The sequence below is a fragment of the Coregonus lavaretus genome (genome assembly GCF_964263955.1).
Source record: "Coregonus lavaretus genome assembly, chromosome: 25".
In the NCBI taxonomy this organism is placed as follows: Eukaryota; Metazoa; Chordata; class Actinopteri; order Salmoniformes; family Salmonidae; genus Coregonus; species Coregonus lavaretus.
The window spans coordinates 24,882,050-24,900,066 of record NC_140012.1 but is presented as its reverse complement, the minus strand read 5'-3'; the positions used below and the strand labels follow the sequence as shown (position 1 = coordinate 24,900,066).

Here is an 18,017-nt window from a genome sequence, read left to right as displayed (position 1 = left end):
ACATGGGGATGTGTGCCAAAACATGCCACCACAATAATGGGAGGTGGCGAGATGAATACTCCCACACATATCCTGAGACCACCCCAATGTGACAGTCCTGCCTCTCCTGTCTGCACTCTTATCAGTGCATGTATCATGCTCTGGCTGACCAGTTAACAGAGCAGGTGTAAGTGACACACAGAGAGCAGCAGGAGTCAGCTGAGCAAGATGATGATAGAGTCAAAGACAGAGCTCTTCACCGTGGCTGGGACTGACACTGTGGACTCAGGGCCAGGTTCAGAGGTTTTCAACTCCAGAAAGATAGTCACCACCTTTGAGAGATATATCCAGCCGTGCTTGGCTGAGATGGTGGGATGCAGTCTCTTCATCTTCGTGGGATGCAGGTCTGTTATTGAGAATGCCGATGTTCCAGGGAGCATCCAGCCTGCTCTGGCTCATGGACTGGCGCTGGCGAGTGTTATCGCTGTGCTGGGAGAGATCAGGTGAGGACATGCTGACACCTGGTAACATCTCACTCCTCTAAGGTCAGAAAGTATTAGGATGTTTTTATGAATTATTTAAACTTTGGGCTAAAATATAATTTTTTTCCCATGACTTGAGATTTACAGTTATAACGCGTGTATGAATCTCTTTTATCAATGTTTTACTTTTTGCAATGTGATTTTACATCTCCTAATGCATGAGTATCAATATCTAGTATTAAACATGACATGTGTTATTCTGTCTGAATCCAGTGGTGGCCACTTCAACCCAGCTGTGTCTGTAAGTGTGTGCGTCAGTGGAGGACTGGACGTCATGCTACTGGGGCCGTATATACTCTCCCAGATGGTGGGGGGAATGATTGGGGCTAGCTTGGCAAAGGTAAGGGGGCATTCACATCAAGTTTGTTTAGAGCACCTATTAGTAGATGGGTAAAAAAAAAAAAAAAAAGACTGAACACCTCTTTGATCATGGTGAAGTTATTAATTACACTTTGGATGGTGTATCAATACACCCAGTCACTACAAAGATGCAGGCGTCCTTCCTAACTCAGTTGCTGGAGAGGAAAGAAACTGCTCAGGGATTTCACCATGAGGCCAATGGTGACTTTAAAACAGTTACAGAGTTTAATAATGGCTGTAATAGGAGAAAACTGAGGATGGATCAACAACATTGTAATTACTCCACAATACTAACCTAAATGACAGAGTGAAAAGAAGGAAGCCTGTACAGAATAAAAATATTCCAAAACATGCATCCTTTTTGCAATAAGACACTAAAGTAAAACTGCAAAAAATGTGGCAAAGAAATATGTCCTGAATACAAAGCGTTATGTTTGGTGCAAATCCAATACAACACATCACTGAGTACCACTCTTCATATTTTCAAGCATGGTGGTGGCTGCATCATGTTATGGGTATGCTTGTCATCGGCAAGGACTAGGGTGTTGTTTTTAGGATAAAACGGAATTGAGCTAAGCACAGGCAAAATCCAAGAGGAAAACCTGGTTAAGTCTGCTTTCCAAGAGACACTGGGAGACAAATTCCTCGTTCAGCAGTACAATAACCTAAAACAGGCCAAATCTACGCTGGAGTTGCTTACCAAGAAGACATTGAATGTTCCTGAGATATTTCTGTATTTCATTTTCAATACATTTGAAAAAAAGCTATTAACTCCATTTTTAATTAAGGCTGTAACACAGCTTTTAGATGGTTGAAAGCATAGTGATAACTAACTTGTGGCTGTCTTTTTGAGTGGGTGAATATAAGTTTGAATCTCATTGATCAACAACTCAACCAAATATTACCCAATTATCCACGTTAAAATTACGTGGTGTGCCGAGTTGGAACGTACTGTGGTTCGCATAAAAGTATAGTCTCGGTCCCGATTCCATTTGTACCATGGTGCAGTTTGCTGCAGGTGAGAACGCAGTCCGGACCAAACACAGGAAAATAACCAGAGGTGCGCAGTAAACTATTGGTTGTTTGACTGTGAGCCTGCATGTAATATCATAACTTCCCACTGGGCACACACTGGTTGAATCAACGTTGTTTCCACATCATTTGACTGAAATTACTTTGAACCAATGTGGAATAGATGTTGAATTGACGTCTGTGCCAAGTGGGTTGATACACTACATGGCCAAAAGTATGTGGACACCCCTTTAAATTAGTGCATTCGGCTATTACTGTTCGTCAAATTTCTGCCCTTCTAGAGCTGCCCTGGTCAACTGTAAGTGCTGTTATTGTGAAGTGGAAACATCTAGGAGCAACAACGGCTCAGCCGCAAAGTGGCCACACAAGCTCACAGAATGGGACCACCGAGTGCTGAAGCGCGTAGCGCATAAAAACCTTCTGTCCTTGGTTGCAACACTCACTACCGAGTTCCAAACTGCCTCTGGAAGCAACTTCAACACAATAACTGTTTGTCGGCAGCTTCAAGAAATGGGTTTCCATCAGTGTGGAAGAACTTGACTGGCCTGCACAGAGCCCTGACCTCAACCCCATCGAACACCTTTGGGATGAATTGGAACGCCGACTGCGAGCCAGGCCTAATCGCCCAACGTCAGTGCCCGACCTCACTAATGCTCTTGTGTCTGAATGGAAGCAAGTCCCCGCAGCAATGTTCCAACACCTAGTGGAAAGCCTTCCCAGAAGAGTGGAGGCTGTTATAGCAGCAAAGGGGGGACCAACTCCATATTAATGCTCATGATTTTGGAATGAGATGTTTGACGAGCAGGTGTCCACATACTTTTGGCCATGTAGTGTATCTCTAAAACATTGTTGTTAGTAGCAGTGCATTTATGAGCACATTCGATGCAAATTACGAGAGACCAGGGGCCAGGGCTGGTTGTCACACTTTTTACTGTGTATATTTCTCAACATCAGTAGGCCTATATTGTATGAGACTATTTTCAACAAGAAAGCAAGGTCTTGGGTTGAAATGGGCACCCTTTTGGACTTTGCACATCAAACACACTGTACGTTGGAAATGAATAAATGAATGTGGGCTAGCCTACAGTCTAAGAAATAGTCAAAAATAGACAATAGACAATATTCCTAACAAAATTCAACAGCTTATACTTTGTAAGTATAACTTTTTACATAATCACTCCTAACTAGGCATAAAGGCTATAGTACGGGTGCTGAGGGTGCCGCAGCACTCCCTGAAAAATCAGAATAAAAAAATTATAATATATATACAGTACCAGTCAAATGTTTGGACACACCCACTCATTCAAGGGTTTTTCTTTATTTTTACTATTTTCTACATTGTAGAATAATAGTGAAGACATCAAAACTATGAAATAACACATATGGAATCATGAAGTAACCAAAAAAGTGTTCAACAAATCAAAATATATTTTAGATTTTAGATTCTTCGAAGTAGCCACCCTTTGCCTTGATAACAGCTTTGCACACTCTTGACATTCTCTGAACCAGCTTCACCTGGAATGTTTTTCCAACAGTCTTGAAGGAGTTCCCGCATATGCTGAGCACTTGTTGGCTGCTTTTCCTTCACTCTGCGGTCCAACTCATCCCATACCATCTCAATTGGGTTGAGGTCGGGGGATTATGGAGGCCAGGTCATCTGATGCAGCACTCCATCATCCTTCTTGGTCAGATAGCCCTTAAACCGCCTGGAGGTGTGTTGGGTCATTGTCCTGTTGAAAAACAAATGATAGTCCCACTAAGCGCAAACCAGATGGGATGGCGTATCGCTGCAGAATGCAGTGGTAGCCATGCTGGTTAAGTGTGGCTACTACAGGTGGGAACCACACATGTGGAGATCATCCGTTCACCTACTCTGCGTCTCACAAAGACACGGCAGTTGGAACCAAAAATCTCAAATTTGGACTCATCAGACCAAAGGACAGATTTCCACCGGTCTAACGTCCATTGCTTGTGTTTCTTGGCACAAGCAAGTCTCTTCTTATTATTGGTGTCCTTTAGTAGTGATTTCTTTGCAGCAATTCGACCATGAAGGTCTGATTCACGCAGTCTCCTCTGAACAGTTAATGTTGAGATGTGTCTGTTACTTGAACTCTGTGAAGCATTTATTTGGGCTGCAATCTGAGGTGCAGTTAACTCTAATGAATTTATCCATTTACATTTACATTTTAGTCATTTAGCAGACGCTCTTATCCAGAGCGACTTACAGTTAGTGAGTGCATACATTTTTTAAAAATATTATTTTCATGGCCCCCCGTGGGAATCAAACCCACAACCCTGGCATTGCAAACGCCATGCTCTACCAATTGAGCTACATCCCTGCCGGCCATTCCCTCCCCTACCCTGGACGACGCTGGGCCAATTATCCTCTGCAGCAAAGGTAACTCTGGGTCTTCCTTTCCTGTGGCGGTCCTCATGAGAGCCAGTTTCATCATAGAAGGTTTTTGCGAATGCACTTGAAGAAACTTTCAAAGTTCTTGAAACTTCTTGTCTTAAAGTAATGATGGACTGTCGTTTCTCTTTGTTTATTTGAACAGTTCTTGCCATAATATGGAATTGGTCTTTTACCAAATAACTTCTGTATAGCCCCCCTACCTTGTCACAACACAACTGATTTGCTCAAACGCATTAAGAAGGAAAGAAATTCCACAAATTAACTTTTAACAAGACACACCTGTTAATTGAAATGTATTCCATGTGACTACCTCATGAAGCTGGTTGAGAGAATGCAAATAGTGTGCAAAGCTGTCATCAAGGCAAAGGGTGGCTACTTTGAAGAATCTCAAATATAACATATATTTTGATTTGTTTAACACTTTTTTGGTTACTAAATGATTCCATATGTGTTATTTCATAGTTTTGATGTCTTCACTATTATTCTACAATGTAGAAAATAGTAAAAATAAAGAAAAACCCTTGAATGAGTAGGTGTGTCCAAACCTTTGACTGGTACTATATGCATTTTTTAATCTCACAACGGTAGTGCACTAGGACTTTATTACTCCTGTATTAGTGGAGTAGTGGCTCCACTAATCTTCCTGTGGCTATGGCCTATGATGCTAATGTCTACATGGCTTGTAGTAGAAACAGTTTAGAAATCAGTTTGAAATATGCTAGCTACAGCTCTTCCTTTCCTCTTTTCAACAATATAAATAATTTTTTCATTGATAGCCTACTCCTATAATTCAAACAATTAAAATACCAAGACATGTATGTTTTACTTTCACCTGATATAAAAACACAGAGTCCCTGCTCCTCAATATTTAGATATGCAAATACGAATTGACCAGATGACCTCCTGCAAAGAGGTCGCACATATTAATCATAAAATTACTGAGTTACACAGCACCCTCTAGATTGGGAGTAATAGGCGAGGTAAGTACCAACCCATGATGAGAGAACCAGCCACAGTCTTCCCTATTCACTGCACTTTGCAGTTATTATAGAGCGGTTATTGCGCTGTTTCCTCTCATGTTACAAAGCGAATGCAATATGAAGATTGGGACACAAAAGTGATGCTCCATATGATCAAAGATGGATTTAACGTGAGCATTTCTGTCCACTAAACAAATTACTTGCATCACACATAGTTTTATATAGCCATTCTCAACATCAGTAGGCCTATATTGTATGATACTATTTTCAACAAGAAAGCAAGGTCTTGGGTTGAAATGGGCACCCTTTTGGACTTTGCACATCAAACACACTGTACGTTGGAAATGAATAAATGAATGTGGGCTAGCCTACAGTCTAAGAAATAGTCAAAAATAGACAATAGACAATATTCCTAACAAAATTCAACAGCTTATACTTTGTAAGTATAACTTTTTACATAATCACTCCTAACTAGGCATAAAGGCTATAGTACGGGTGCTGAGAGTGCCGCAGCACCCCCTGAAAAATCTGAATAAAAAATTTATAATATATATACAGTACCAGTCAAATGTTTGGACACACCCACTCATTCAAGGGTTTTTCTTTATTTTTACTATTTTCTACATTGTAGAATAATAGTGAAGACATCAAAACTATGAAATAACACATATGGAATCATGAAGTAACCAAAAAAGTGTTCAACAAATCAAAATATATTTTAGATTTTAGATTCTTCAAAGTAGCCACCCTTTGCCTTGATAACAGCTTTGCACACTCTTGACATTCTCTGAACCAGCTTCACCTGGAATGTTTTTCCAACAGTCTTGAAGGAGTTCCCGCATATGCTGAGCACTTGTTGGCTGCTTTCCCTTCACTCTGCGGTCCAACTCATCCCATACCATCTCAATTGGGTTGAGGTCTGGGGATTATGGAGGCCAAGTCATCTGATGAAGCACTCCATCATCCTTCTTGGTCAGATAGCCCTTACACCGCCTGGAGGTGTGTTGGGTCATTGTCCTGTTGAAAAACAAATGATAGTCCCACTAAGCGCAAACCAGATGGGATGGCGTATCGCTGCAGAATGCAGTGGTAGCCATGCTGGTTAAGTGTGGCTACTACAGGTGGGAACCACACATGTGGAGATCATCCGTTCACCTACTCTGCGTCTCACAAAGACACGGCAGTTGGAACCAAAAATCTCAAATTTGGACTCATCAGACCAAAGGACAGATTTCCACCGGTCTAACGTCCATTGCTTGTGTTTCTTGGCACAAGCAAGTCTCTTCTTATTATTGGTGTCCTTTAGTAGTGGTTTCTTTGCAGCAATTCGACCATGAAGGTCTGATTCACGCAGTCTCCTCTGAACAGTTAATGTTGAGATGTGTCTGTTACTTGAACTCTGTGAAGCATTTATTTGGGCTGCAATCTGAGGTGCAGTTAACTCTAATGAATTTAGCCATTTACATTTACATTTTAGTCATTTAGCAGATGCTCTTATCCAGAGCGACTTACAGTTAGTGAGTGCATACATTTTTTTTAAATGTTATTTTCATGGCCCCCCGTGGGAATCAAACCCACAACCCTGGCGTTGCAAACGCCATGCTCTACCAACTGAGCTACATCCCTGCCGGCCATTCCCTCCCCTACCCTGGACGACGCTGGGCCAATTATCCTCTGCAGCAAAGGTAACTCTGGGTCTTCCTTTCCTGTGGCGGTCCTCATGAGAGCCAGTTTCATCATAGAAGGTTTTTGCGAATGCACTTGAAGAAACTTTCAAAGTTCTTGAAACTTCTTGTCTTAAAGTAATGATGGACTGTCGTTTCTCTTTGTTTATTTGAACAGTTCTTGCCATAATATGGAATTGGTCTTTTACCAAATAACTTCTGTATAGCCCCCCTACCTTGTCACAACACAACTGATTTGCTCAAACGCATTAAGAAGGAAAGAAATTCCACAAATTAACTTTTAACAAGACACACCTGTTAATTGAAATGTATTCCATGTGACTACCTCATGAAGCTGGTTGAGAGAATGCAAATAGTGTGCAAAGCTGTCATCAAGGCAAAGGGTGGCTACTTTGAAGAATCTCAAATATAACATATATTTTGATTTGTTTAACACTTTTTTGGTTACTAAATGATTCCATATGTGTTATTTCATAGTTTTGATGTCTTCACTATTATTATACAATGTAGAAAATAGTAAAAATAAAGAAAAACCCTTGAATGAGTAGGTGTGTCCAAACCTTTGACTGGTACTATATGTATTTTTTAATCTCACAACGGTAGTGCACTAGGACTTTATTACTCCTGTATTAGTGGAGTAGTGGCTCCACTAATCTTCCTGTGGCTATGGCCTATGATGCTCATGTCTACATGGCTTGTAGTAGAAACAGTTTAGAAATCATTTTGAAATATGCTAGCTACAGCTCTTCCTTTCCTCTTTTCAACAATATAAATAATTTTTTCATTGATAGCCTACTCCTATAATTCAAACAATTAAAATACCAAGACATGTATGTTTTACTTTCACCTGATATAAAAACACAGAGTCCCTGCTCCTCAATATTTAGATATGCAAATACGAATTGACCAGATGACCTCCTGCAAAGAGGTCGCACATATTAATCATAAAATTACTGAGTTACACAGCACCCTCTAGATTGGGAGTAATAGGCGAGGTAAGTACCAACCCATGATGAGAGAACCAGCCACAGTCTTCCCTATTCACTACACTTTGCAGTTATTATAGAGCGGTTATTGCGCTGTTTCCTCTCATGTTACAAAGCGAATGCAATATGAAGATTGGGACACAAAAGTGATGCTCCATATGATCAAAGATGGATTTAACGTGAGCATTTCTGTCCACTAAACAAATTACTTGCATCACACATAGTTTTATATAGCCATTCTCAACATCAGTAGGCCTATATTGTATGAGACTATTTTCAACAAGAAAGCAAGGTATTGGGTTGAAATGGGCACCCTTTTGGACTTTGCACATCAAACACACTGTACGTTGGAAATGAATAAATGAATGTGGGCTAGCCTACAGTCTAAGAAATAGTCAAAAATAGACAATAGACAATATTCCTAACAAAATTCAACAGCTTATACTTTGTAAGTATAACTTTTTACATAATCACTCCTAACTAGGCATAAAGGCTATAGTACGGGTGCTGAGGGTGCCGCAGCACCCCCTGAAAAATCTGAATAAAAAATGTATAATATATATACAGTACCAGTCAAATGTTTGGACACACCCACTCATTCAAGGGTTTTTCTTTATTTTTACTATTTTCTACATTGTAGAATAATAGTGAAGACATCAAAACTATGAAATAACACATATGGAATCATGAAGTAACCAAAAAAGTGTTCAACAAATCAAAATATATTTTAGATTTTAGATTCTTCAAAGTAGCCACCCTTTGCCTTGATAACAGCTTTGCACACTCTTGACATTCTCTGAACCAGCTTCACCTGGAATGTTTTTCCAACAGTCTTGAAGGAGTTCCCGCATATGCTGAGCACTTGTTGGCTGCTTTCCCTTCACTCTGCGGTCCAACTCATCCCATACCATCTCAATTGGGTTGAGGTCTGGGGATTATGGAGGCCAAGTCATCTGATGAAGCACTCCATCATCCTTCTTGGTCAGATAGCCCTTACACCGCCTGGAGGTGTGTTGGGTCATTGTCCTGTTGAAAAACAAATGATAGTCCCACTAAGCGCAAACCAGATGGGATGGCGTATCGCTGCAGAATGCAGTGGTAGCCATGCTGGTTAAGTGTGGCTACTACAGGTGGGAACCACACATGTGGAGATCATCCGTTCACCTACTCTGCGTCTCACAAAGACACGGCAGTTGGAACCAAAAATCTCAAATTTGGACTCATCAGACCAAAGGACAGATTTCCACCGGTCTAACGTCCATTGCTTGTGTTTCTTGGCACAAGCAAGTCTCTTCTTATTATTGGTGTCCTTTAGTAGTGGTTTCTTTGCAGCAATTCGACCATGAAGGTCTGATTCACGCAGTCTCCTCTGAACAGTTAATGTTGAGATGTGCCTGTTACTTGAACTCTGTGAAGCATTTATTTGGGCTGCAATCTGAGGTGCAGTTAACTCTAATGAATTTATCCATTTACATTTACATTTTAGTCATTTAGCAGATGCTCTTATCCAGAGCGACTTACAGTTAGTGAGTGCATACATTTTAAAAAAATGTTATTTTCATGGCCCCCCGTGGGAATCAAACCCACAACCCTGGCGTTGCAAACGCCATGCTCTACCAACTGAGCTACATCCCTGCCGGCCATTCCCCCCCCTACCCTGGACGACGCTGGGCCAATTATCCTCTGCAGCAAAGGTAACTCTGGGTCTTCCTTTCCTGTGGCGGTCCTCATGAGAGCCAGTTTCATCATAGAAGGTTTTTGCGAATGCACTTGAAGAAACTTTCAAAGTTCTTGAAACTTCTTGTCTTAAAGTAATGATGGACTGTCGTTTCTCTTTGTTTATTTGAACAGTTCTTGCCATAATATGGAATTGGTCTTTTACCAAATAACTTCTGTATAGCCCCCCTACCTTGTCACAACACAACTGATTTGCTCAAACACATTAAGAAGGAAAGAAATTCCACAAATTAACTTTTAACAAGACACACCTGTTAATTGAAATGTATTCCATGTGACTACCTCATGAAGCTGGTTGAGAGAATGCAAATAGTGTGCAAAGCTGTCATCAAGGCAAAGGGTGGCTACTTTGAAGAATCTCAAATATAACATATATTTTGATTTGTTTAACACTTTTTTGGTTACTAAATGATTCCATATGTGTTATTTCATAGTTTTGATGTCTTCACTATTATTCTACAATGTAGAAAATAGTAAAAATAAAGAAAAACCCTTGAATGAGTAGGTGTGTCCAAACCTTTGACTGGTACTATATGTATTTTTTAATCTCACAACGGTAGTGCACTAGGACTTTATTACTCCTGTATTAGTGGAGTAGTGGCTCCACTAATCTTCCTGTGGCTATGGCCTATGATGCTCATGTCTACATGGCTTGTAGTAGAAACAGTTTAGAAATCAGTTTGAAATATGCTAGCTACAGCTCTTCCTTTCCTCTTTTCAACAATATAAATTATTTTTTCATTGATAGCCTACTCCTATAATTCAAACAATTAAAATACCAAGACATGTATGTTTTACTTTCACCTGATATAAAAACACAGAGTCCCTGCTCCTCAATATTTAGATATGCAAATACGAATTGACCAGATGACCTCCTGCAAAGAGGTCGCACATATTAATCATAAAATTACTGAGTTACACAGCACCCTCTAGATTGGGAGTAATAGGCGAGGTAAGTACCAACCCATGATGAGAGAACCAGCCACAGTCTTCCCTATTCACTGCACTTCGCAGTTATTATAGAGCGGTTATTGCGCTGTTTCCTCTCATGTTACAAAGCGAATGCAATATGAAGATTGGGACACAAAAGTGATGCTCCATATGATCAAAGATGGATTTAACGTGAGCATTTCTGTCCACTAAACAAATTACTTGCATCACACATAGTTTTATATAGCCTACGCATTTTAGTTTGTTCATTTGGCAATGTGAAACCAACCAGACCAAATGACCAAAACAGAATGTAGCAAATAATTAGAATGATAGCAAACAAACTCCATATGCTGTTTTCTTTGTATAAAAAATGTGAATTATGTATATCTTAATTCAGCTTGGATATTAAAATAGGCCTAATCATTTTTCACAAGCATTCTGATCTATGAAGAAACAAAAGACTTTCAGATTGTGTTTAATAAATGGAAATAAAACCCAATGTAATCCCAATCTAATCGTACAGATGTTGTGATATTCTACAGGCAGCATCCTCCATCATCAGCTATGCCAGTGCAGCAGGGGGAGCGTTCAACGTGGTTAAAACCAGTGGAGCTATCGGCAGTGCCACCGTAGCAGAGATGGTCATGACCCTCTTCCTGTCCCTGGTGGTCTGTATGGGGGCTGTCAACGGCAGGACCCGTACTCCACTGGCTCCACTCTGCATCGGGCTCACTGTGACTGCTTGCATACTTGCTGGGTAAGGGCTGAGGAAAATCTATGGAGACCGGTGAATGTCAATAGATACAGATGGTTTGGAAACACTTGAGGCCTATGTAATGCATTGTCATGATAGATAGTTTACAATGGCGACAGACAAAATAATATACAATTTACATACATTAACATGTAGTGTGTGTGTGCTTCTATCAGTTACACATACATGTCAGTACATACATACAAGTAGGTCAACAAGTAGGTCACATGGGGGAGCGGCGTTGTGCCGTGAGGTGTTGCTTTATTTGTTTTTTGAAACCAGGTTTGCTGTCCACTTGCGCTATATATGATCGAAGGGAGTTCCATGCACTCATGGCTCTGTATGATACTGTACGTTTCCTTTAATTTGTTCTGGACCTGGGGACTGTGAAAAGACCCCTGGTGGCATGTCTGGTGGGGTAAGTGTGTGTGTGTCAGTGCTGTGTGTAAGTTGACTATGCAAATAATTTTGAATTTCCAACACATGAATGTTTCTCATAAAAACAAGAAGTGACGCAATCAGTCTTTCCTCAACTCTTAGCCAAGACAGACAGGCATGCATAGTTTTCATATTAGCCCTCTGATTACAACGAAGAGCAAGACGTGCTGCTCTGTTTTGGGCCAGCTGCAGCTTAACTAGATATTTTTTTGCAGCACTTGACCATACAGTGGCTTGCGAAAGTATTCACCCCCCTTGGCATTTTTCCTATTTTGTTGCCTTACAACCTGGAATTAAAATTGATTTTTTGGGGGTCTGTATCATTTGATTTACACAACATGCCTACATCTTTGAAGATGCAAAATATATTTTATTGTGAAACAAACAAGAAATAAGACCAAAAAAACAGAAAACTTGACGTGCATAACTATTCACCCCCCCAAAGTCAATACTTTGTAGAGCCACCTTTTGCAGCAATTACAGCTGCAAGTCTCTTGGGGTATGTCTCTATAAGCTTGGCACATCTAGCCACTGGGATTTCTGCCCATTCTTCAAGGCAAAACTGCTCCAGCTCCTTCAAGTTGGATGGGTTCCGCTGGTGTACAGCAATCTTTAAGTCATACCACAGATTCGCAATTGGATTGAGGTCTGGGCTTTGACTAGGCCATTCCAAGACATTTAAATGTTTCCCCTTAAACCCCTCAAGTGTTGCTTTAGCAGTATGCTTAGGGTCATTGTCCTGCTGGAAGGTGAACCTCCGTCCCAGTCTCAAATATCTGGAAGACTGAAACAGGTTTCTCTCAAGAATTTCCCTGTATTTAGCACCATCCATCATTCCTTCAATTCTGACCAGTTTCCCAGTCCCTGCCGATGAAAATAATCCCCACAGCATGATGCAGCCACCACCATGCTTCACTGTAGGGATGGTGTTCTAGGGGTGATGAGAGGTGTTGGGTTTGCGCCAGACATAGCGTTTTCCTTGATGGCCAAAAAGCTCAATTTTAGTCTCATCTGACCAGAGTACCTTTTTCCATATGTTTGGGGAGTCTCCCACATGCCTTTTGGCGAACACCAAACATGTTTGCTTGTTTTTTTCTTTAAGCAATGGCTTTTTTCTGGCCACACTTCCGTAAAGCCCAGCTCTGTGGAGTGTACGGCTTAAAGTGGTCCTATGGACAGATACTCCAATCTCCGCTGTGGTGCTTTGCTGCTCCTTCAGGGTTATCTTTGGTCTCTTTGTTGCCTCTCTGATGAATGCCCTGGTCCGTCAGTTTTGGTGGGTGGCCCTCTCTTGGCAGGTTTGTTGTGGTGCCATATTCTTTAAATTTTTAAATAATGTATTTAATGGTGCTCCATTGGATGTTCAAAGTTTCGAATATTTTTCTATAACCCAACCCTGATCTGTACTTCTCCACAACTTTGTCCCTCACCTGTTTGGCGAGCTTGGTGGTGCCCCTTTCTTAGTGATGTTGCAGACTCTGGGTTCTTTCAGAACAGGTGTATATATGCTGAGATCATGTGACAGACCATGTGACACTTAGATTGCACACAGGTGGACTTTATTTAACTAATTATGTGACTTCTGAAGGTAATTCGTTGCACCAGATCTTATTTAGGGGCTTATAGCAAAGGGGGTGAATACATATGCACGCTCCACTTTTCCGTTATTTATTTTTTAGAATTTTTTTAAACAAGTTTATTTTTTCACTTCACCAATTTTGACTATTTTTTATATGTCCATTACATGAAATCCAAATAAAAATCCATTTAAATTACAGGTTGTAATGCAACGAAATAGGAAAAAAGCCAAGGGGGATGAATACTTTTGCAAGGCACTGTATGACTGGACAATAATCAAGATAAGATAAAACTAGAGCCTGCAGGACTTGCTTTGTGGAATGTGGTGTCAAAGAAGCAGAGCATCTCTTTATTACGGGCAGACCTCTCCCCATCTTTACAACCATTGAATCTACAGTATATGTTTTGACCATGACAGTTTACAGTCTAAGGCAGGGGTGTCAAACTCATTTTAGCTCAGGGGCCACATGGAGGAAAATCTATTCCCAAGTGGGCCGGACCGGTAAAATCATGGTATATATAACTTAAAAACAACAACTTCAGATTGTTTTCTTTGTTTTAATATGATCAACATACAACATAAAGCTGGAGCCTGAGGACAGTGTGTCCAAAATAGTACAAGCACAACATCACTATTAATCATAAAACACGTCAAGTTTATTTGAAAATTCTAAAGAAAAAGAACACACAAACACACAATGCCTCAGTGATTAACAGAACTGTTTCACAGATCACAGAACTATATCAGGGTGTCATTTCTCAGGCAGAAATGTAGATAAAAATAATGAAATCCTGTTCCCCAAACAAGTGCAAGAACCACAGAGTCAAGAATAGGTTAAATATACAAATAAAATAAAATCAATTAAAAACAATAGCACATCAACATAAAAACATATAAACATAAATCTGCAAGCGTTGCTCAAACTCCCGTAACAGTCCCGTTATTTTATCTTTGAACCGCTTCATGTCTGCCACATGTTGGGTCGCGCACACATTTTTCAGACAGGGGAAGTGAGCTGCATCACCACCGGCAAGTTGCGTCTCCCACAATGACAGCTTCAACTTGAAAGAACGTATGCTGTCATAATACTGCGTGACAACTTTGTTGCGCCCTTGCAGCTGTTTGTTCAAGTTATTCAGGTGCTCTGTAACATCCACCATAAATGCAAGGTCCTGCATCCATCTGCGGAATGAAATTCTAACACTGGTTTGCCCTTTTCTTCCATGAACTGTTCAATTTCTTCTCGTAAATCAAAGAAACGCCTCAGCACAGCACCTCGGCTTAACCATCTTACCTCAGTGTGGTATGGCAGGCCATAGATGTGGTCTTTCTCTCTGAGAAAGCTGTCAAACTGACGGTGATTCAGGCTTCTGGATCGGATGAAATTAACAGTTTGGATGACCACCTTCATGACGTTATCCATCTTTAATGACTTGCAACACAAAGCCTCCTGGTGCAAAATACAGTGAAAAGTCCAAAAATCACGTCCTCCATTTGCAGATTGCACTTTCTCTCTGAACTTTGTCACAACGCCTGCTTTTTTCCCGATCATTGAGGGCGCACCATCTGTAGCCAGGCTGACAGCGCGGGACCAGTCCACTCCGACCCTGTCCAGCGCGCCGACGAGTGCAGTGAAAATATCAGCTGCTGTCGTTGTATCTGTCATCGGCACCAACTCCACGAACTCCTCGGTGACGGTCAATGTGTCATCAACTCCGCGGATGAAAATGGCCAGTTGTGCAACATCTGTAATGTCCGTCCTTTCATCAATTGCAACCGAAAACGCAATAAATTACTTTACTTTTTGCTTCAACTGGCTGTCCAAATCACCTGAAAGATCGGAAATCCTGTCTGCAACTGTGTTTCTTGTCAGGCTGATATTTGCAAAAGCCTGCCGCTTTTCAGGGCACACAATCTCCGCTGCCTTCATCATGCATGTTTTTACAAATTCACCCTCACTAAATGGTTTTGAAGCCACTGCGATTTCATTAGCAATGAGGTAGCTAGCTTTCACTGCAGCGTCACTGATGTCTCGGCTGTGAGTAAACACAGACTGCTGTTTCTTCAGACCTGCCAACAGTTCATTCACCTTCTCTCATCTCCGCTGTCCTTGAAAGTTGTCATATTTGTCGGCATGAAGACTCACATAGTGGCGATGAAGGTTATATTCTTTCAGCACTGCAACATGCTCTGAACACACCAAACATACAGCTTTCCCATTCAATTCCGTGAATAAATAGGATGACAATTTTTCTTGGAACACTCTGCACTCTGCGTCCACTTTTCTCTTTTTTGACAGAGACATATTGGGGCAATGAGGGTGCCAAAGCACATAATGTTAAAAGTAGAAGCCATAATAAATATCGCGGGCAAAACAAAGTAGCTCATTGGCTGCACGTGCTTGACCTACTTGCTCTGCCCCGGTATAAACAGTTTGCTTGCTTAACACAATTGCTATTGCGCCATCCAGTGGACGCAATTGGAACAGCAGTTTATTTTATTGAAAAATTGCAGCGCATTTTTATACTTTACAAAAAAAAAAGTTTTATCATCTCGCGGGCCGGATTAAACCCGTTTGCGGGCCTGATCCGGCCCGCGGGCCGGACGTTTGACACCCCTGGTCTAAGGTAATACTAAGTAAATTAGTCTCCTCAACTGGTTCAACAGCCACACCATTCATTACCAGATTCAGCTGAGGTCTAGAACTTAGGCAATGATTTGTACCAAATACAATGCTCTTATCTTTAGAAATGTTCAGGACCAGTTTATTACTGGCCACCCATTCCAAAACAGACTGCAACTCTTTGTTAAGGGTTTCAGTGACTTCATTGACTGTGGTTGCTGATGTGTATATGGTTGAATCATCATTATACATGGACACACATGCTTTGTTCAATGCCAGTGTAAGGTCATTGGTAAAAATAGAAAAGAGTCGAGGGCCTAGAGAGCTGCCCTGCGGTACACCACACTTTATATGTTTGACATTAGAAAAGCTTCCATTAAAGAAAACCCTCTGAATTATATTAGATAGATAGCTCTGAATCCACGATATGGCAGAGGTTGAAAAGCCATAGCACATAAAAACAACAGGTTATGGTCAATAATATCAAAGGCTGCACTGAAATCTAACAGTACAGCTCCCACAATCGTCTTATTATCAATTTCTTTCAACCAATCATCAGTCATTTGTGTCAGTGCAGTACATGTTGAGTGCCCTTCTCTATAAGCATGCTGAAAGTCTGTTGTTAATTTGTTTACAGAGAAGTAGTATTGTATTTGGTCAAACACCATTTTTTCCAACAGTTTGCTAAGAGCTGGCAGCAAGCTGATAGGTCTGCTGTTAGAACCATTAAAGGCCGCTTTACCACTCTTGGGTAGCGGAATTACTTTGGCTTCCCTCCAGACCTGAGGACAAATACTTTCCTCTATGCTCAGATTAAATATATGACAGATGGGAGTGGCTATATAGTCAGCTACCATCCACAGTAGCTTTCCATCTGTTGTCAATGCCAGGAGGTTTGTCATTATTGATCGATAACAATAGTTTTTCCACCTCTCCCACACTAACTTTACAAAATTCAAACTTGCAATGCTTTTCTTTCATTTTATTATTTTTTGTATACTTGAGTACGATGGCTCGCTGTTCGTTGTTGGCATTTCCTGCCTAAGTTTGCCCACTTTGCCAATGATGAATGGTGTTTTGAAATGACAAGGGTTCGCAGCAGAACAGTTTCAATACTATTTATGCTGTGCTATTTGTTGTTATCGACAAATGTCACAGCAGAAATAAAGAGGGCATTGCCATTGACATCACTGCCTGCCTGATAATGATTAATTCTATTAAGACGTATTGATCAGATGTAATGCATTGTTCTATCAATATAGTAACCAGATGTGTTTGTCCCATTGGTCTTTCAGAGGGTCAGTATCTGGAGGGTGCATGAACCCAGCGCGGGCGTTTGGCCCTGCAGTGGTAGCTAACTACTGGGAGTACCACTGGATCTACTGGGTGGGACCGGTTGCAGGGGCCCTTATCACTGGCAGCTTGGTCAGGTAGGATACAGCACACCCAGCTTTCATTACTCACCTATTTATAGATTGTATTACCCTTAGGCCATAGATTGTGTCCTTAAATAGGCACTAAAATGGCACTGCATTTCCAAACGGTTTCAGCATGTTATAGTCATACTGTATACAGTCACTAGGAGAATATTGCTTCATCGCATTGTAATTCATGTATAGTTTATTATTATTTAATTCTATTTTTGTACACAGGTTGTTGTTGGGAGACCAGAAAACTCGTCTTGTTCTGAAGTGAATATGTCGTCTCTGAGGAATGGGGGCCTTTTTGACAACGTCTTTGCCATGCTTTTTTTCAGAAACAATGTAATTATCTTCCCAAATATTGTATTGCCTTCTATAGCTTGCAGAACTTTTGTATTTCACGTCTTGTTGTACACGTCATATTGTTTTGAACCGTAGTGAACTATAAAACAAAAACAATTTGCATAAATATATTACATTCAAACCTGTGATCACTTCTGGCCATTCAGTCCATCAATCATTGTTGATGTGTTTGGTTCAAAGTTCTTTAATGGA

At 40.8% G+C, this 18,017-nt stretch overlaps 1 protein-coding gene across 1 annotated transcript; it reads left to right on the top strand.

Moving 5' to 3' along the window:
• Positions 1 to 207: 207 nt before the first annotated feature.
• Positions 208 to 17,889, top strand: LOC311100873 (aquaporin-8-like; the record flags this gene model as incomplete). Its single annotated transcript, XM_084141870.1, has 5 exons — positions 208 to 482; positions 735 to 861; positions 11,190 to 11,404; positions 17,337 to 17,471; positions 17,694 to 17,889. The coding sequence occupies 5 exons, from the start codon at positions 208 to 210 to the stop codon at positions 17,734 to 17,736; spliced, it is 795 nt and encodes a 264-aa protein (XP_083997996.1). The 3' UTR covers positions 17,737 to 17,889.
• Positions 17,890 to 18,017: the final 128 nt, after the last annotated feature.